Source organism: Mobula birostris, chromosome 10, assembly GCF_030028105.1.
Source record: "Mobula birostris isolate sMobBir1 chromosome 10, sMobBir1.hap1, whole genome shotgun sequence".
Classification (NCBI taxonomy): Eukaryota; Metazoa; Chordata; class Chondrichthyes; order Myliobatiformes; family Myliobatidae; genus Mobula; species Mobula birostris.
The window spans coordinates 107,994,340-108,016,339 of NC_092379.1; the positions used below are offsets into that span (position 1 = coordinate 107,994,340).

Here is a 22,000-nt window from a genome sequence, read left to right on the forward strand (position 1 = left end):
GGTTTTCCTGACGCAATCGGAAAAATACATAAATGTACATTAAGCTGACAGCGCGGAAACGGAACAAAATAGCCTCACCTAGTAAAGTGCTGGTCTTTCTAACCGATCACGCTGGAATTTTGGCATGCCTCTGAAATTACCAGTAAGGAATTGAAGTAAATTCTCGGGCGTGTATTCTTTTATATGTCATCTATCTCACACCTCAAATTAATACTTAAAGCCCTCACATCTAGTATCCAAGCTAAGCACAAAAGCCTATGTATTATAGTTTAAATACAAATCAATCTTTTGATTCTGATGTTATAAAGACACATTTCAGAATATAGTACTAAAGCAATTAGTGAGAAATCTGGGGAAAAAAGATAAGCTGGTTCTTCCATTCTTGGATGCATAGTGAGTGGAGTGTTTTGCCGTTTCCTTTGTAGGAAAACTGGGTAATAGTTATAATACAAAAAGAGCTGTAAGCCACCAGTGTCCGGGATTCATCAAACTTTTGTACAGAAGCCCTACATTAAAATCATTCAAACAGTACTGAATGGGCACACAGAGAGGTTGAAGGAAAGTTGGGCACAGTAGGGGCTGGGAAGAGTGAGATTCCTTTGCGCAAGTATCAGTAATGAATACAGTACAGTATTTAGTTTCTGATACTGGAGACGAGGACAAAGAGTAAGCTAAGATGGCAGGAAGTGAGCGTTGGGCTGGATCCAAGGTTAGCTTTGTTTCTGCGTGCTGATTTTACCTTTGCTGGATTTTTCACAGGTAATACATCCGGAATTCAATCCGGAGCCGTGTGAAGTGATACGTTTTGGATAGTTGAACTTGAAGGCAGAGTACAAGGTCAATGGCAGGATGCTTAGCGGTGTGAGGGAATAGCGGGATCTTGGGGTCCACGCCCGCCGATCCCTTGAAGTTGCCGCACAAGATGACAGGGTGGTTAAGAAGGCATATGGTGTGTTGGTGTTCAGTAGTTGGGGAGTTGAATTCGACTCTCGAGGTATTTTTGCAGCTCGGTAAAATTCTGGTGAGACCACATTTGGTGTATTATTTATTGTTCAGTTCTGGCCACCTCTCTATAGGAAGGATTTAGAAGCTTTAGGGAAGATGCAAAGGAGATTTACCAGGATGCTGCCTGGATTAGAGAGATAATATTAGACAGGCTGCCTCACAGCCTCCAGTCCTTGGCTCCAGACTCAGACTCGCTGACATTGGACTCCAACTTCCAGTTCCTGGTTTGGACTCACAGACACCAGGCCTCTGCCCTCCAGACAAGCCGGCCCAGGGGCTTTGACTTTCGGGTCTCTATGTCCAGACTCACCAGCTTCCGTCTTCGTCCTTCGGGCTTCTGCCTGTGTACTCGGTGGCCTCTGAGTATTGATCCCAGGACTCACCAATCAGGGGTTTGACTCAAGAAGGCCTCAACTTCTGGACTTGCATGGACCTTTGATCCCCGTGACTTGGGGAGAGTTATTGGCTCTTGTAGCTCCCACCCCATCCAACTTCCGACCAGGGACTCTCCGGTCTCCTTACTGTCTGCCAACCTGATCTCCAGGGTTGCTGACCTTCGATTGTAGAGCACTCTGATCTGGGCTGCAAATATCAAATCCTGACCCTGAGTCTTCATTTATTGTCTATGACTTCTAAACCTCCCTCATTACTGTCCCTAAACCTGAACCCTAAAAGGGAAGTGTAAGCTTGAAGCAGGGTCTCAACTCAAAAACTTGACTACACCTTTGTCTCCACAAATGCTGCTTGACCCATTCCTCCAGTAATTTGTCTGGTTGCTCCAGATTCCAGCTGTTCTGTGTTTCTAGTGCTGGCTTGGAATGGGTGCTCAGATCTCATGAGTGAATATGAGGAAAAAAAAATCCAGTCCTTTTTAAAAGATTTTTCTTCCTTTCTTTTATTTATTCACTTACGGGATGTGGGCGTTGCCAGCTAAACCAGCATTTATTGCCCATCCCTAGTTGCCCTTGAGAAGGTGGTGATGAGCTGCAGCCTTGAACTTCTGCTGTCCCTGAGGTGTAGGTGCACCCACAGTGCTTATTTGTCACAAGTACTTCGAAACATACAGTGAAATGCATTGCTTTTGCATCGATGACCAACACAGGTGGAGGATTGTGCTGGGGACACACCACAAGTGTTGTCACGGTTTAGATGCCAACAAAGCAGGCCCACGATTCACTAACATTAATTGTACGTCTTCAGAATGCGGGAGGAAACTGGTGCAGATAACCATTCCCCTCTGCAAATACATGGCTCCTCTAAGGAGAGAGTTAAGTGCACCAAATTCCTGGGAGGACACATAATGGATGACCTCACCTGGTTGCTTAATATCACCGACTTGAGCAAAAAGGCTCAGCAGCGTGTCGGCTTCCTAATGGGAATATTTAATTTATGCACTTTAGTTTGTTTATTTATGTGTAATCCATCTGTAGAGTTCATCCTCTCTTTCATAAGTTATTGTGTGTTATGTGTACTACTGTGCTTTAAACCCTGGTTCACTGAAATGTTGTCTCATTTGACAGTATACAGGCATATAGTTAAATGACAATAAACTTGACGACTTGACAAAGCAAAAAAAAAGCTATGATTAAGAAATAATAGCATAGCCCAGACTCAATTGTGCAGACTTGTTGAGCTGCAGACATGTGCAGCTTGTTATAATATAATATTTTCCATCTCTTAAGAATATCCCCAGTGTTTGACTTGGTTTATTATTGCAAAACAAATGTTTACAATATTTAAGACAAATTAATTTTATCATTCATATGAATTCTATTTGTACATCCGGATACAGCAATTCATTTAGTGTAAATATTTGATCAGTTTGTTACATGAGAACTGTGGATTGTTGATACATTGGATATGCCAGGTTAGAAAATATCCAGGACGTTTCAAGTACCAAATCCAACTCCAGCTTTAGACAAAAACCTCATGCATAAGTTATACTTTGGTGCAGATTTTCAGGGCCTGTTTCTATAAAATACTTACAGTGTAAAATTTCAGTTTGATGAATTTGAGGGCCATTGGTGGAACAGGTGATGTTAATGGCTTTGGATCAAAGAAGAGAACAATGTGCTTGATTTCCGCAGCTTTTCAATGTCTCCAAGAAAAGAATGTGTTAGTTGACTTTGACACAGGAAGGAATTAGGAGCAGATTTGATGGTTTCCATTTGAGTAGCCTGCAGCATTTAAGGGATAGGATAACTGCTAGATGTTTTGTTTGGTCCCATTACCACACTTCTCAATGCTTTCCCGGTATGGGGATTTCCAAATTCAGCATCTCAAATGAGAACATTGCACAAAGATGAATGATTGTAAAGTGGCCTGCTTTATGTGAAATGAAATACATCAGGTTTCACTTAGAGGGGAAACAATGTAGTTTCGTTATGCATAAGGACTACTATGTAAAGTTTTGGTCAGATTTGGAGTACTGGTTTTGGACACCACACCCAAGGAAGAATATGCCTAGGAGACAGCATAGTAACTAGATTCCCATGATGAAGGATTCATCTTTGAGAAATTGACTGAGACTTATGAGATTGCAGAATGGTAATTGGTTTATTAATGACACACTGTGTGTACTGAGGTACAATGAAAGACTTTGTTTTGCTGGCAATCCACACAGATCATTTCATCACATCAGTGCATTGAGGTAGCATGAGGGAAAATGAGTAACAGAATGCAGAATGTGGTGTTCCAGTTTGAGGGAAAGTGTAGTACAGGCAGACAGTAAGGTGCAAGGCCATAACTGGAAGTTAAGAGTCTGTTTTTTTGTACAAAAGCTCTGTTCAGTGGTCTTACAACAGTTGGATAGAAGCTATCTTGGAGCCTGGTGGTAGGTGCTTTTAGGCTTTTGCACCTTCTGCCCAATAGAAGGGCGGGGGGGGTGAAGAGAGAATGTCTTGGTGGGTGAGATCTTTGAATATTTTGGCTGCTTTACTGAGGCATCAAGTGTAGACAGAGTTCATGGAGGGGAGGCTGGTTTCTGAGATGGGCTGAGCTGTGTGCACACTCTGCAGATTTGGAATCTGTGGCAAAAAAAAAAACAAACTGCTGGAGGGACTCGGCAAGTCATGCATCTGTGGATAGGCTGAGATTGGCCTGTGCTTACTAGAGTTCAGTGGAATGAGAGGTGATCTCATTGAGACAGGCACGGTTCTGAGAGGGGTTCCTCAATTGAGAGAATCTGGAACCAAAACTGTAAGTGCTTGGCCACTTAGAACAGAGATGTTTACCCGGAAGGCTGCAAGTCTTTGGAATCCTCTGCCTTAGAGGAGTGCGGATGCTCAGAAGTTGAACATGGTCAGAGCTGAGGGTAAATTAATCAGGAAGTATCAGAATGAGATCATGGCTCATTGAATGTTGGAGAAGGCAGTGTGACTTCAGAATCAGAATCAGGTTTATTATCACCGGCATGTGACATGAAGTTTGTTAACTTAGCAGCAGCAGTTCAATGCAATACATAATCTAGCAGAGAGAGAGAGAGAAAAAAAATAATAATAAATAAAATAAAACAATAATAAATAAACAAGTAAATCAATTACATATATTGAACAGATTATTAAAAAATGTGCAAAAACAGAAGTACTGTATATTAAAAAAAGTGAGGTAGTGTCCAAAGCTTCAGAGTCCATTTAGGAATTGGATGGCAGAGGGGAAAAAGCTGTTCCTGAACCGCTGAGTGTGTGCCTTCAGGCTTCTGTACCTCCTACCTGATGGTAACAGTGAGAAAAGGGCATGCCCTGGGTGCAGGAGGTCCTTAATAATGGATGCTGCCTTTCTGAGACACCGCTCCCTAAAGATGTCCTGGGTACTTTGTAGGCTAGTGCCCAACATGGAGCTGACTAGATTTACAACCTTCTGCAGCTTCTTTCGGTCCTGTGCAGTAGCCCCTCCATACTAGACAGTGATGCAGCCTGTCAGAATACTCTCCACAGGTATGCTCATGAAAGGTAAAGACAATGTAACTCTTTTTGCGTGGAGGCTACTTTTTGGATTTAAAAGTTATATCTAAACAAAAATTACGAAGTGTTTTGGTCCATTAGAAATTGACATGGTCTCAGAATTATATTTTCTTCTGGTCTTCTCTCACAGTTCTTTACTGAAGGCAAAAGAGATGGAATCTGGAATAACAGACAGGACACTGAAAGAACTCAGTGGATCAAGCAGCATCTGTGGAGACAAATTATGCAAGTTGATGTTTGAGATTAAATGCAGTTTGAGATTAAATGCATATAAATAAGTAACAATAGAACATTAAATTAACAAGATAAGAGTCCTTAAATGAGTGTAGTATTCCCTTTTGTTCAAGACCTTGATGGCTGAGTGGTAGTAACTGGTTTTGAACCTGGTGGTGCAAGTCCTGAGACACCTGTACCTCATACTGATGGCAGCAGCAAGTAACGAACACGGCCTGGGTGGTGAGGATTTTTGATGGATGCTGCTTTTCTACTGCAACGTTTCGTGTAGATGTGCTCAATGGCTGGTAGGGTTTTATCTATGATGTACTGGGCTGAATCCTCTACCTTTTGTAGGATTTTCTGCTCAAAGGCATTGGTGCTCCCATACCAGGCTGTAATGTAGCCAGTAAACACACTTTCCATCACACATCTGTAGAAGTTTGCCAAGGTTTTTGATGACATGCTGAATCTTCACAGACTCCTGAGGAAGTAGAGGTGCTGTCATGCTTTCTTTGCAATTGTATTTATATGATGCGTGCAAGACAGGTCTTCTGACACGTTCACATTCATATGAACACATTCCGTGTGTTCTCCACATATTCACTGGTCCATCTGGTTTTCTTCTCCATTTGTTCATCTTTCTCATCTCCTCATCCCACCTGGTGCATTTACCCATCATCTCTTCCCCATCTCACTTGCAAGTGTCTATCCCACCCCACTGCCTTCATATTGCTATATACTAACAAACATATCTGTTCCCTCTCAGTCCAGATGCAGGGTCTCAACCCTTATATATTTCGTCTTCGCTGATGTCGCTTGACTCACTGAGTTCTTCCAGCGAGCTGTTTGATCTCCTTTCTTGAAGGCAGTGACTCATGCTGAAGATTAGTCTCTGGTACTTCAGCTAATTGGCTGTTCCGCGAGAGAGCACTCAGTTGCTGTCAATCACACAGTCTACATGTTACTGCTTTCTATTAAGATATTAGCTGCACCCAGATAATAAAGTATTCTTCATGTTCTGGCAGAGAGCTGCTGTGGTTTAGGAGCTTATGAATACTTCTAAAAGTAAAAAGATCACTTAGATCTTATTCAGAGTCACGAACCGAAAATGGGCAACACAGCTGGCATTCAAGTTAATTTTGGTATTGTCTCTCACTGGATTTGAATATTAGTCACACTGTTTCCTGTGTAACTGTCCAGGGCTGGAGTTTAATCAGCATGGTGACCTTGTATTATGTTTCAAATCAAATTTATCTTGACAATTTACATCACAAAAACATTACATCTGAGGTTTGTCTTTATTTACCCTGCCAAACCATAGCCACATCAGTCATGCATTATGTTGAAATTAATTTACCGTCCCTCTGCAGACATTCTTGGCTCAAAAACTGGTACATTCCTGTTTAACTAAAATTAGATTTGCCAGTGGCACTCATAGTTGAGTTGGCTGAAGATTCCTAGAACTGAAACGCAGATGCAGAACTGCTCCTTGTCTGGAACATCTCAGCACTGTCTGTACTTGTATGATGGCCGTACAGCAGGAAAATTAACAAACCGGAAATCTACATTCCAATCCAAAATACGAGAAAATCTGCAGATGCTGCAAGTCCAAAGCAACACACGCAAATTGCTGGAGGAAGTCAGCAGGTCAGACAGCATCCTTGGAAAAGTCCACATTTCAGGCTGAGACCCTTCATCACAATCCTGATCCTGAGTTCCTCCAGTATTTTGTGTGTGTTGCCTTGCAATCCAGAAGCTGGCATGCAAATCCCACTTTGGCAGTTGTGATTTTAATTAATAATGTAGAAAAGTATGCATTAGTAATAATGACCACAAAACTACTAGATTGTTGTAAAATCTACCAGATGATTGATTTAGAAAGCATTCTGGTTTGTTAATAATCTTCCAGGAATGAAAACTGTCCTTCCTGTCTTGGATATTGCATGGCTCCAAATACATTTGTGTGCTTTGACTCTAAAATGCCTTGAAATGCTCCAAGTAATTGCTCAGCTGGGTGGGAATGAACAATAGGTTTTCAATGCATGCTTTGCCAGTGAGATCCTTATTCTGAAAATTACTAAATGAAAAACAGATTACAAAAGCTACCACATTTTGAACATCACACACACATCTCAGTTTAGGGTTATTTATTGTCCATGTGATGAAGTGGGCCATTGAAATGTAGCATTTTGTCAAGTTTGTTCTCCCACTGATTGTTGTTTTTGTTGTCACTGAATTTTTTATTGTCTGTCTCTTGTAAAGATTCAAATTAGGATAATCAAAAAACTCAAATATATATTTCTATTTTAGTAGTAGAGTCAAAATAAACTATTTGAGATGGTCAGTTTGTTCAAATAAGACATAACCTGTATATGGATTAGTTGCTGAAAAGGTGCTAGCTGTATTGCTTTCAATACTGGGATCTCTGACAGTCATATATATTTATTTGTGGTCGGAAATGATTCAGAAGGTTTAATTATAAACACAAGAGATTCTACAGATGCTGGAAATCTAGAGTAACATGCAGAATGGTAGAGGAACCCCACAGGTCTGGCAGCATCTATGGAGAGGAATAAATAGTCAACGTATTTGTCCTGGCCCAAAATGTCGACTTTTTTCCCCCCTGCATAGATGCTGACTGACCTGCCAAGTTCCTCCAGCATTTTGTGCGTTACTACAGAAGGGAAAATTTAAAAAATCTTTACAATAATACTGTGTCATTTTGTAAACAAAAGTCAGCTGGATCAATCTACCCATTTTTAACCCAGCTGCAGCATATATGCCCAAGTGCAACTCATGTTTCTGAAGGAAAGCAGATGACATTTCCAGACTGCAGGGAGTAGTGTGGCTATTGATAAAACCATTCTCTTGATGTCAGAACTTCTGCACAAACCAGTTATTCATAAGTATATAAATGCTTGTAATGCAACATTACGGGGAGATTTTGAGCTGAAATGACACCGAGTAGGACAGCGGTTAGCAGGGCTATCAGAGGAAGAAAGAGGATCAGAGGAACGGTATTCTGGGAGCAATTTCTCCACCTGAACCTCGGTGGGAAACAGTGAGAGAGCCTCACCTCAGTGAAGAAACCTACTGAAATCTGCTGTTCCTGTTTCCACTACAACTGTAACACTATAGAGTAGTAGAAGTACTGTATAATTGCATCATGGCTATCAAGGTTGAAAGTCAATAATCTCCATTTTCAGCTCCTTCAACAATATCTTTCCTTCCCTCACAAAACAGCATTAAGGATGTTTGCCAATGATGTAAAATATTCATTCCTATTTACTAGTCTAATAACACTTAAAAGCTCAACACTGTCCTGATCCTGTCAGTTTAAATTGTGCCCGCCACTGCCTTCACTCAAACTTTTATTTCCTCCAGCACCAGTGGTTGCAGTGTGCACCACCTACAAATACTCAGCATTTGTTCATCTATGCACCTTTCTAACCCTTGACCTCTACCCCCAAGAAGGATGTGGATTTCAGGTTTATTGGAATAGTTGCATACTCCTCCATGCTTCCTCTCTCCTTCCCAAGTCTCATGTCATCCTGACTTAGAAATGTTTCACCATTCCTTGATAATGGCTGGAACTTCTAACCCAACAGCATCATGAGATTACCTTCACCAGCAGGACTTGATTTGTTCAAGAAGGCAACAGGCTGCCTCTTTCTCAATTAACGGTGGGAATAAAAGCTTTGCCAACAATGCCCAGATCTGAAAAAAAATTATCTTATAATGCACTGTGATACCCTTGTGACTGCAGAGCTGTTGGTTGGAAGTTAGCACTGTAAGTAGCTTTTGCACATTCTTTCAGTTCAGCCTTAATCCCTCCAACTGAATGAAGCTAGTCAAACGCTCACAAACTGAGTAAGCACTACAAATGTAGTTACCGGCCGATAACCTGTTGACCAGTGATACACAAATTTAATTTCTAAGAAGCAGTAGGAAGATTAAGCTGTAAAAGTTGCCACTATTGGCACACCTAGAATTATAAATGGACCTTGGTGCTCAAAGTCTGGCAAACTGACCCAAGCCCAAAGGAACTTACGGTTTGGAGCTGGCTCAGATTTAAAACAATTTTATGTCCACCTGATATGGTCAGTTGGATTAAGTAGGTTTGGATCAGGTTTCAATATTGCACCCAAGATCACCTATCACATTTACTCAGAGGTTGTGACATCCCAGCATCAGCAGATCTGGAAATAAGTGCCAAATTGACTATTTGATTCTTCATTCTGTTGATATGAGAGTCTCTAATCTGGTGCTTTTTACTAGTAATTAATGAGTAATGAAAAAGAAATCCACATAGTTCACTTACTGGTGAGACCCTGTTTTTAATATTGTCAGATAGTGGATTGCATTGTCTTTTGTGAGAGTGCAAAGTAATGTACCTTCCTTTTGTTTTGATTTAGAATAATAGAAAATTAGATAATCGAAAGAAGCAATTTGACTCAGTGAGACCACGCTAGCCAAAGAAGAGCCCATTTAACCGGCATTTGGTGGCGCTGGGCCTGTATCCACTGGAGTTTAGAGGAAACCTACCGAATACTGAAAGGCATGGAGAGGATGTGGAGAGGAGTAGTTGGAGAGTCTAGGATTAGCAGGCATATTCTTGGAATAAAAAATATGTCCCTTTCCAACAGGGATGAGGAGGAAATTCTTTAGCCAGGGTGGTGAAACTGAAATTAATTGATACAAGTCATTGTGTATATTTAAAGCAGAGGTTGATAGGCTCTTAATTAGTCAGGGTGTCGATAGTTATGGGAAGATGATAGGAGAATGGAATGAGAGAGAAAAATAAGTCATCCATGATCGAATGGCAGAGGAGACTTGGGCCAAAATGACCTAATTCTGCTCCTATGTCTTATGGTCAAGTCCCACACGCCCACTTTCAATGTGTGCCCTTGCAACTTACAGTCGGTCAAGTGTTCACCTGAGTTTTTAAATGGGATGAATGTTCAATAACTAGTGGAATATCCTTAAATAAGGAACGAAACGTGCCAGAAATAAACAACGATTTCTCTAATTTTTTTCATCAGTTAAGTGAAGTACACGAATTAATAATGGGTTTCTTTGGTTAGAGAATGGGGATGTAGTGGCATGCTAGACAGGGGATCTTGCTCACCGTGAAGAGATAGGATAAATATTAAAGGAAAGAATATAGTGCTCTCTCTAGTGTTCCTCAAGTAGCTAGACATTATTCTGGATACCTGCTCTCTGTGGTATCTAATGACCACCCCCCCCCCCCTACAAATGGTGGTTTATATGTGAATAGAAAATCGAAGCAGGATTAGAAATTTGCTATGGTTTGGGGTTGTAGAAGACCTGTGGCATTGTATCCCCAGTAGTCATTTCAGCTTGAGACAACATGCAAACCTGGTGTTATGTTGGGGAGGGGTGATTTTGCTTTCCTAAAAAAGTTGTTCATATCATAATCTTCTGTAATGAAAGGCCACATCATTTGCACACACATCAAGGAGCATGATTTGAAAGAAAAATTGTGCTTATTTATCCTTTTCACAAATTCTATAGCAGCAAGTTCTATTCCCTGGCTCTAATATTTAGGTCATGATTTATGAGGGCGACTTTCCGTCGACCTAGTGGCTGCAGTACAAGGATTACCAGTGTTCACACTGCAATGTTTATTTTTAATTCAGGGAATAAAATCAAATGCTTATATGTAAAACAGTTACAAGTATCATCTCCCATTTTTTTAGATGAATGTTCATCCAAAATTCTTTGAATGTCTTTTTTGATCAGAAGGTACTTATGATAAACAGTACACTCTATGTAATTAAATCTTGAGGAAGTACAAATCAAGGAAGAACAAAAATACTAGCTAAGCAAGCTTTACTGTAATTGAAAAACCCTTATTGCACAAGCTTGTCTTTAATGGACTTCCTTATGGCAGAGAATTAAAACCTCATTCATCATTATTGTTGAGTATCAGTCTGTTAGGAGAAGGATTTTGGTGCGCAGTTTGATCCTTGACTATTGAAGTACAGAGTTCTTTTCAGTACCTGATTTTGCCATTTCTGGTAAGTGACAGCTATAATATTGTACCTGGTTAAAAGGTAAAGAGGAAATTTTTGGGGGGAAATTCCATATATGCTTAGACAGAGACAGGGCGTTTGTGATGGAGTGATAAATGGTTTTTAATGTGCGCAGGTTATTAATTTAGGCCTGGATATTCCTATGTGAAGTATACCTTAGACAATAGACAACAGGTGCAGAAGTAGACCATTTGGCCCTTCGAGCCTGCACCGCCATTCTGAGATCATGGCTGATCATCTACTATCATCTATCAATACCTGGTTCCTGCCTTGAATACCTGGTTCCTATACAATTATAACAATGTTTAAATGCTGTTCTGCAGCTTGTACTCCTGAGCTGAATGTCTATGGGACCAAAATTCAGCTTGGTTATAATGGCTCCTATATCTTAAATGGCCCATTAGCAAATAAAAACTTTGGTTAATGTGGCAGAGGCCCACATAGATCTGATATAGCCACTGGTTTCACCGGAGAAATAGAGATATTTCAGACAAGGAGCTAAAAAGCTGACTTTTTATTGTGCTTGTGAGCCTTATTCAGAGTTTGTGATTGTTCAGGGGACTCAAGAATAATTTTGACACCAGCATGTGCTTCAGATCACATTGAAAGTTTCATCAAAACTGAAAAATACTTCTGATGGAAGGTCATTGGGCTGAAACATTAAACCTATTACGCTTGTTGCAGAAGCTTGCGTTTCCAGCATTTTCTGTTCTTCTTTTAGATCTCCACTCTTGTGATTTTTGATTCCTGGACTTTATGATCTTAGCACAGAGGACAGGTTAGCGAAAGCATTCATAAAAGCAGGTATATGCAAAGACAAAGCTCTGAATTCTAGCATTTCCGTCCTTCAACTCAAAACTGTATTCTCGTAAGGCTTTTAGTTTTTACCTCTAATAACAACTCACATGGCTTGCTGTCAGATGGATGTAGTTTGATTTGGTTCCCTTCAAGCGCTGTTGGATGCTTTACAAAATTAAAAGATATGTATGTATACAAGCCGACATTATTAAGTTAAATTTACAAGACTGTAGTTGAATGTGCATTCATTTTGCATGGGTTTCTCTAACTCATTGCTCAGCAATCATTTTCTGTAAGAAATAGTTACTGCATTAAGCAACGATATGTATCTGTGGGGCAGAAGGGGAGTTACAATTTTGTTTGCAGAAACACAGATTCTTGGCTAAACTCCTCTGATGATATTTTAGTGTGGAAGAAAGTGAATCGTGCTTGAACGGTTTGCTGCAATACCGGGGAAAGCTACAGCTTGCCCAAGCTATTGGGCTAGACTCAAAGCCTCAACCAAATCCAAGGAGAGATGTGTCAGAGAGCTTCTGTATGCAGATGACTCAGCCCTGGTTGCTACTGATGTTAATGTGATTCCAGAAATTGTAGACCGCTTCTCGTTTGCTGCCACTCTTTTTGGCCTAAGAATCAATGTCTGCAAAACCCAACTTCTGTACCAGCCTCCTCTGTGTAGTCCCAGTGAGACCCAACCACCAGTCGTATCAGTCAATGGGGTAGTGTTGAAATGTTCTGACTCTTTCACATACTTAGGAAGTGCTGTGACCAACGCCAACTCATCAGATCTGGAAGTTGAGAGGAGAATTCAATCAGCTACAAAAGTCTTTGGTGCTTTGCAGAGGCGACTTTGGTCTCGCTACGACATTAAAATGGCAACCAAGGTCAAAGTGTCAAGTGGCAAGAGAGCGTACTAGATGTGGAGGTGCTCAAACGTGCTGGGACAGTCAGCGTAGAATCGCTCATTACAGCTTCTCAGCTGTGTCGGACTGGTCATGTCACAAGAATGAGCGATGATCGTTTACCCAAAGCTGTTTTCTATGGCGAGCTACATGAAGGAAAGAGGAAGCATGGTGGTCGGAAGCTGCACTACAAAGATGTGCTCAAGCACCATAGGAAGAACACTGACATGAATGTCAACACCTGGGAGAAAGATGCCTTGGACAGAAGAAGTTGGCACTGCATTGTCAAGAAGTCAATCCCAGCTATCAAGGAGAAAAGGCAGAAGAAATATGAAGCAGGTCATGAACGCAGACATTCAACGCTAGACCAGTCAAATCACAAGTGCAACCGATGTGGGAGACAGTGCCGATCCAATGCTGGTCTTGTGGCCCATAAACGTGCCTGCAGAGACTAAACTCTCAGCACAGTCAACATCGAAATCGATGGACAGCCGAAGAAGAAGAAGATTTGGAATTGATGAAGGAGAGATAATGCACTTACAAGTGCGGCAGCCATTTCCTGTGTGGGTGTTGATAGTGCATTAGAGGGTTGTGGCACCAAGATGGAGACTGTCAATCGTAAATAAATAGTCAAGGTAATTCATGTATGCTGCTTTGTTTAGAGCCGTGGTTCCCAAAGTAGGTTATGTCGCCCCGTCTCGTAATAGTTGTTGAGAAGCAATGTGACACTTCTCTTTGTGGCATATGATGAGAAATCTGGACTGAAGGAATAGTGTTATTTCTGGGCCCACTCTGTGCATTATTGCCATTCACTGCTGTAGTACAATGTTGGCTAGTACGATTCCTAAACTCTAATCACACAGTGACGCATTCCTATGAGTTAGGGTATGACATCCATAGGGTAAAGGTCAGAATCTGCCCTTTCGAATGGTCTTGACCTTATTTTTCTAGCCCATGGCCCAACCAAGATCTTGCTGCCCCACTTTATGTACCTTCAGACAAAGAGTCAGGTTTGCTTGAGCTAAGATGATGTCATAACTTTTCCCTTTATTGATCGCAGTGCTTGAGGTTGGACTTCAGGAATAAGTGCTTGATTGTGGTCATTAATCCATAACAAAAATGGCAGAGCAGACTAAAGGAACAAGAAGTGTAGACAGTATAGTGTGGAGTACCTGAAATCTGGATTTATACCAGCGCCAAACAACCAGTAGCAGCCAATGTGTCTGTTGTGTGAAAAAGTTATTTCAAATGAGACAATGAAACCGTCCAGGCTCCTTGAACATTTGAAGAGAATACACTCTGGTAAAGCAAACAAGAATTTAGCTTAATTCCAGCTACTTCTTGAAAACTTACGGAAATGGAATACACTTCAAAACATGTTTTCCAGCACTTCACGACAAAACAGTGATGGGTTGAGTGCTTCATACAACATTTCATTGCTCATTGCTGAATCTGGAAAGCTCCATACAATTGGATAAGAACTGATTCTGCTAGCAGTTAGGGAGGTTCTAAGTACAGTCTTGCATAAGTCTAGTCAAGAATAGTTCAGAGAGGAACATTATTCATTAACTTATTTCTTGTTTCAAGTCTTTTTTTTAGCTCCTGCTCCAAAAGTGAGGCAATACAAATTACAGTAAAAACACTTCCTTTATAAAAATTGTTTCCTGCAGTAACTATTTGGAAACTTGCTTGCCCAATTGGCAGTTAAAGGTTTCTGTTTTCATTTTTCGAACTTCCTCATAGACCTCACACCGACCCAAGGTGTTAGTTCTTTGGTGAATTCTGCCAAACAAAATAGAAACTTTTTGACACAGAAATGTTCAGAAAAAATAATTCCTGCTTATTTTTCAGAAATTTCTATATAGGCTGATATGTTTTCTCTTTTAAAATTATTGTTACTGTGGAACAGCATATCCTTTTAAGAAGAGAAATGCATTTTCCAGGATTGGCCAATATTGGAAACCATGCTGTTGAAAACAAATGCTGATTCACAATGACCAAAGGATTTATCTTTCCTTAATTCTGACAGTGAAGGGTCTGTCACAGAATGCCATTGATTGCAGCTCTGGGTTCCAGCCCTGTCAAGCTGCCTCATCAAACAGGTAGCAATTGTCTACCTGTTGAAGATTGTGCAATTGCAGGCCAAAAATATTTGACTAACAATATCTTTGTAATGATATCCAAAATGGATTTTTCCACACTTGGGCTAACATTGACAAGTCTGTTGGAATGAAACATAAACAACTGCCTTTTATCCCATTTACAATCTAGCATCCTCCCATCCTTATTGATTTGGATTAAGCCAGTGTAAGTAAAAGAGAACCTAAAATAGATTGTCTGGCACACTGTGATTTGTCACAGTAATGGGGTTAAATGGCTGTGGAGCTACCAGTCATGCTTTGTTGTCATGCATTCAGAAACACTGTTTTCTTTGTGGAGGACTGATGGTAAAACAGCTTCAGTGTAATCGGATCAACGTAAAAGTAGTGCACTGATAAAGATTAAGAAAGTTTTGAAATATTTCTCAATCATGTGTCCCGTGGATTGCAAACAGCTTTCCTCATAGAGAGGTGGACTTAGTCACTCAGTACTCACTTCCTTATACTGGAAATATAAACTGAAGCATCTAACTTCACAATTATTTGGAAACATCAAGGTAAGGTCAAGACAGTGGTGGAATCCATGGACTCATTATGTATGAGCTGCTAAAAACAGTGGTTTGAATACTGCAAGAAAACTGTGCAACATTTGACAAGAAAGTTGGTCAGGATGTGCTCTACAAATTTATTGTGAATTTAAATTTTTTGGAGAGTTACAGGGTGGTTAGCAGGATCAAATTAACAGTGACACAAGAGATTCTCCAGATACTGGAAATCCAGAGCAACACATACAAGTTGCTAGAGCATCTCAGCAGGTCAGACAGCACCTACAGAAGTGGATGAAGAGTTGACGTTTGGTGCTGAGACTCTTCACCGGGAGTGGCTTAACAACTAACAGTGGAAGCTTTACTGATGCCCTAAATATTGTGAGGAAACCAAAATGCTCAATGCTAGTTTTTAGATGTGACTCAGGATTTTACTAACCCAACTAGAAGAGGATCTCCTAAATCAGTATTTGTAGACAAGTCAGATACTCTTGGCGTATATTGGAGAGCAGTCGCCTCAAAACATTGGTAATAATATCAAATTGAAAGAAATTGTTGAGGAATTTGAAAACTCATTAAGCAAATAGTCTAACTTTGCTTCGTATGTGTAACCTCTGTATTTCTTGGAGTAGCAGTAATACAATGTGTGAGAAACTGCTGATGTATAAAGATTGTACCATAAAATATGTTACTGAAAGTGCATCATATAGACAGTCTTGAATGGTATAATTGCTGAAACTCGTTTTCAGGGAAGGAATTTTGGGTGTTTGGTGTTGGGAGGACTCTGTATACAAACATTGCATGTTTCTAGTCACTACTCAAAAGTCCAGAAAGAGGAAGATTTATTTTTATAATTGTTATTGTTACTTGGGTTAGTTTGACTTGGAAACGCTATACTCCTGCATTCATGACCTTCGTATTTAGAAAGAAAGATGACACTTAGCAAAATGGCTTGGATGTAGATCTGAAACCCGGATTGGTTTTATTGGAAAGGTGCCCGTGAAGACAGTTCATGTAGAAGTTCCTTGGGCTTATTAATTGTACAGCTGGAAGCCTGTCTACCTTTGGCAGACAGGGAAAAGGGTAAAATCAAATTCGTTTGTTATTTAGGAATTTTCATTTTGAAAATAAATTAACCATGGTTTCTGGTAGCATTAAAATATCTGGTTACTTACTCTAGTATTTACTAGATGTTAACGATTAAACAGAATCCTCCCAATTCCAACCGTTGCCTGGTAACGTAGACATGTTTGTCCTTAGTATTTGTAGTTATAACTCTGCATATCTTGTGTTAACAGTAAACATTATCAATATTAAAATAGCATGAATTTTAATTTATCTGAACTTTTTAGAACAGGCCAGCCCTGAACAATGGAATTTAGTAGAAGTGAACACTGTCAGACAAGAAAGATCGTATTTGCCGTATTAAACAGTAGTATTTCTTGTCTCTCCTTGCTTCCTCCTATCACCTACTAACTTCAGACTTTGTAAACATCTAAATTCTAGTTGCTCACGCTTTCAACGTTGGCCTTTGGTGGCACTACTCATGCTGAATATAGACTCCTCAATGCAAAAAAAAAGTTCAATCATCTGATGTTTTTACGAGGGGTGATTGATAAGTTCATGTCCTAAGGTAGAAGGAGTTAATTTTAGAAAACCTAGCACATTTATTTTTCAACACAGTCCCCTCCTACATGTACACACTTAGTCCAGCGGTCATGGTGCATACGGATCCCTTCTTTGTAGAAGTGGTCCACAGCAGGGGTGATTGATAAGTTTCATGGCCTAAGGTAGAAGGAGATGAGTTATACCGCTCTTGTTACATGCACGTGCAGTTCAACTCTTTGAGTGAAAATGCAGAAAGTTTGAAGTTAATAACTCGTCTCCTTCTACCGTAGGTCATGAACTTATCAATCAGCCCTTGTATATCAACTCCTTCCTAGGTACATTGTTCTCAATCCATCTGTAACACTTTTGCACTGCCCGTCTTTATCTGTCATGTCTTATTTTAGAATTCTTGACTTTACCCTTGTGTTTTGGGTGTTCAGCTCAAAAAGAACCTTGATAAATGTCAATTGCCACCTTTTGATTAAAGTCACCTATTAATTTTCCTAATCCTGCTTAGTCCATGAACAGAATCTTTCTGAAGTGTTTTGAGAAATTTTATGTGCTGTGGAAACTGAAGAAGTATTAAATATATTATAACAGACTTCTTTTAAAAATACAGCACACCCATCAAAATGGCAAACAAGATCTTGGAAAATTTTGGAAAGAAGTTGATTCGTAGAAGAAATGTTGATTGCAGCACAGACGAAACTCGTTTTGTCAGGTGCCTGACGACGTTGGACCTCGTTGCTCTGGGGGTTGGCAGTACTCTCGGGGCAGGTGTGTACATTTTAGCAGGTGAAGTAGCCAGGGACAAAGCAGGTCCTGCTATTGTCCTTTGCTTCTTGATCTCTGCTCTTGCCTCTGTACTTGCTGGCCTCTGCTATGCTGAATTTGGAGCTCGAGTCCCCAAGACTGGATCTGCATACCTCTACAGCTACGTCACTGTGGGTGAAATATGGGCATTTATAACGGGATGGAATTTAATCCTATCATATGTACTAGGTAAGTTTAAGTTTATTTTTGACTTCCTCTTCAAACCAAAATAGGGCGTAAAGCTGAGATTTAGTGTTTAGCTCATGCTTTATTTTGCGCCCCCATCTCCTATAAGCTATGAAAGATAAAAACTCTGATAGGGATTTTCCTGCCGTCCATTGTAAATTGAACTGAGGTGGTATAAATAACTATAAAATGTTAACGGTAATCAGGGAACTCGCACGGAGAATGAAGATGCATTCTTTCCAAAAAAAGACCTAAAACAGATTTGTCTGCCCGCCTGGATGAATCAAGATGCCTGTGTAAAAGCAGAAAGTTCTCCCAAGTTTCTTGCCAGCAGGGTTCAGTTAACAAGCTCCACAAAATTAGATTAGATTATATAATGGTCTGTGTGGACTTTGCAGTATGCACATTTGTTGCATTGTTTGCCTTTGATATGATGGCAATTACATGTAAAATGTGTGTAATTGGTTGTGAACTGTTTGAGATATCCAGGAAAATTGAAGTGGGTTTTCTATAATGAAATCATGGGAGAGGTGGATGATGTAGTGGAGTGGATGCTTAGTGTGTACATTACAAGGGGTAATAATGAGCTTACACTAAACACTAAGTTGCTTTCTTTGGTGCACTGTTTATAGTAATACTCAAACAAGGTTCATTTTACTGTCAAAGTATGCAACTCTGATAATTGTCCTCTCCAGATAGCCACAAAATACACATGAAAAAGTAATGGAATAAAACTCATTGACCCCCTGAATCCCCCACCCAGCTCCCAGCATTAAAAAAACAATAACGATAAAAATCCCTGACTCCCTCCTCTGCAGGAAAAAAACCCTGACCCCTCCCTGCAGAAAAAAAACAGCAACAATAACAATCCCTGACCCCTCCCCACAGAAAAAATAAGCAACAATAACAATCCCTGACCCCTTCTCCCACACAAGAAAAACAGTAATAATAACAATCTCCGACCCCCCCCCCCCCCCACAGAAAAAAACAGCAACGAAACAATCCCCGGACCCCCTTCAATGAGGAGGAAGGTAAGCTGATGGAAGGTGGTAATATCCATACTCTTAGAAAACAGATCTAGAGAGGTCTTACTGTTTTTTTTCCTGATTTGGTGGGATTTACTTCCTAAGGTACAGGGAAAGTGTTTAGTAAGTCTCAAGAATTATGATACTCAAAGTTAGAAGAGGAAAAGTGTGTAGCTGGTTTAGATTTAAATATTTCATATAGAGCTAATTGACCAGACAAGCAGTTGAAGTGAGTGTTGAAATATGCTACAGTAAACTGGGTGGTTAGTTTTCTTTAATAACAAAATGATTGAAGAGACAGAATTTTTGACTCTGGGTCTTGGGAATGGCATGTCACATTATAACCTGAATACAATATTTTCATACATTTCCAGTTTGGTACAATTAATGACATCGTGTGCATTGGAGATGAACTTTGTGTCATTCACACAGAGGAAGATCACTGCTGTAGAATGGAACACTTTTCATTTCCGCCACCCACTGCTTTAGTGTGGTATTACTAAGAAAAGCAAAGGGAAAAAAAACAAAGAGTTTTCGAATCTGTGCTGACTGGAATCTGCACTGACGTTGCCTCTTGTCTTCTCAGGTACAGCAAGTGTTGCTCGAGCATGGAGTTACACTTTTGACAACCTCATTGACAATAAAATTTCATTTTTCTTTGGAAAATACCTGAAAATGAACTATCCTGGCGTGCTTGCTAATTATCCAGATATATTTGCCGTCATCTTAATTTTGCTTCTCACAGGTAAGACACCAGTCAAAATAAGTAGAAGAGCTGTAGTCAGTGAATGCTCTTGTGAGTTGAATGGGTGGAAGCAATAAACATTTGGGCACTGCAGAGGTCTGTACCCAAACCAAACAAACTGTGAAATTTGCTTGAATCTTGAATGATGCAAGATTCGTCTCAGTATTAAAGTAGGACTAGAGTTACGTCATAGATGTTTAAAATTTATTTTCTCTAACCAGCCCGTGTTTTGCATGTCTTTAGTGACCTAAACTGCAGTCTTCAGGGCGAGACTAGAGCCAACTCAAAGAAAGACTTCATAATTTGGAATTCAATTTGCACTTTTTGGAATCAAAAGGTATTGGAGTCTCCTCTTCTAGCCCTGCCCAACCAAACCGCACTGCAGAAAACAAACACTGATATGGACCAGCCCTTTCTTTGTGTTGTTATTCTCTCGTATGAGCTCCCTAATCATATCTCTCAGTTTGTGTACAGAGTGAATTTCTTAACTATTTCAAAAATAACAAAATTCTTTAATTTTAAAATAATCATGTTGGTAAATGTTATTCAGTGAATGGAAAACTGAAACGCCTCTTTCGTGCTTTCATTTTTAAAAGGTCTTTTGGCATTTGGGGTGAGCGAGTCAGCAATAGTGAACAAAGTATTTACTGTCATAAACTTAGCTGTTCTGGGCTTTGTTATCATCTCTGGATTTGTGAAAGGAGACATCAAGAACTGGCAGTTAACCGAGTCTGACTACAATGAAACCTGCCTCAAAAACAGGTGTGTGCATAGGATACTTCTCTGTCGATGCTCTTTTGTCACATGCCGGTGATAATAAACCTGATTCTGATTTTGGTTTTCACTCCCCTTTTCCTTCTCTACAAAGTGTTGATTTACTTTGGGAGAGTCATAAAGCCATAGGGGTTCCCACAAACAATAGTCAATTGATAATTTAATCCTATCCTTAATATGTTGATTGTAAATGTGTTAAAACCCAATGTAAACCTAATATTAGTGCTTTTGAGGAGTATCATGTTTCTCGGGATCCATTCAGATATATTCTCTCCAGTGGGACTCATAAGCTAGCCCTCAGGAATTCCCCCCTCTTCATTATTCGGGTACATTCCCAATATCAGATACGCATTAGAGGTGTGTGGTAGCCAAGCAAATGAAAAACATACTTCTATACTTTAGTAAGGTTTAACAGTATTGTTGCTACAGCTACCTATGAAAGTTTTCTGCAACTGAGTTTCAATTTTCTAAATGTGGTAATGATGAAAATACTTGTATTAAAATATAATGGTATAAGGTTGCTTTCAGTCTGTAGGCCCTGTGTGCAATATACGTGCATTGTGTTTCAGAATCAGGTTTACTGTCACAGACATTAGTCATGAAATTTGTTGTTTTGTGGCAGGAATACAGTGCAGGTATAACAAATAACTAAGTTACAATAAAACTAACTAACTAAATTAATATTGCGAAGGAAGGATTACCAGGTAGTACTCATGGATTGGGCTGTTTAGAAATCTTATGGCAGAGGTGAGGAAGCTGTTCCCAAAATATTGTATGTGGGTCTACAGGCTCCTGTATGTCCTCTCAGACAGTAGTAATAAGAAGAGAGTATACCCTGGATAGTAGGATCCTTAATATTGAATGTCACCTTCTTGAGTCTCCACTCTTTGAAGATGTCCTCATTGGTGGGGAGGCTTGAGAACGTTCCTAAAATCAGTGAAATTTGTTTGGATGCCTTTTAACATTTTCCACTTGGTTCCTGTCTGACTCTGGGAGAAATGGTAATGAGGAGAGATGTTGCACAGACTTTTGGTCCATTACAAAGAGAAGCAAGTTGACAGGTCAGAACCGGAGATTATATTCCTGATTTTCCATGAATGCAAGCAGTGCTACGAAGGCAATAATTGGATTCATCCTGCTGACCACAGCTGATTTTAATTAAAAATCATGTTAATACAATGAATGCAACCCCCTTTAATAATATTAATAACCAGCTCCCCACCTGAGAGGTGACTAGTCATCCCTTACTAGCTCTTCTTTCAGTTA

At 40.0% G+C, this 22,000-nt stretch overlaps 1 protein-coding gene across 4 annotated transcripts in view; it reads left to right on the plus strand.

Moving 5' to 3' along the window:
• The window catches only part of LOC140204230 (cationic amino acid transporter 3-like), a 158,463-nt gene that overhangs the window by 124,461 nt on the left and 12,002 nt on the right, over positions 1 to 22,000 (plus strand). For 2 of the 4 annotated variants that reach the window (XM_072270768.1, XM_072270765.1), the window contains exons 2-4: positions 17,811 to 18,193; positions 19,802 to 19,960; positions 20,557 to 20,722. In XM_072270768.1, coding sequence (XP_072126869.1) covers positions 17,824 to 18,193; positions 19,802 to 19,960; positions 20,557 to 20,722 — 695 coding nt within the window. In that variant the 5' untranslated portion in view covers positions 17,811 to 17,823. Of the gene's footprint in view, positions 1 to 5,097; positions 5,193 to 11,134; positions 11,225 to 17,810; positions 18,194 to 19,801; positions 19,961 to 20,556; positions 20,723 to 22,000 lie in introns of those variants that run through there. The other 2 variants (XM_072270766.1, XM_072270767.1) reach the window with 2 other exon arrangements.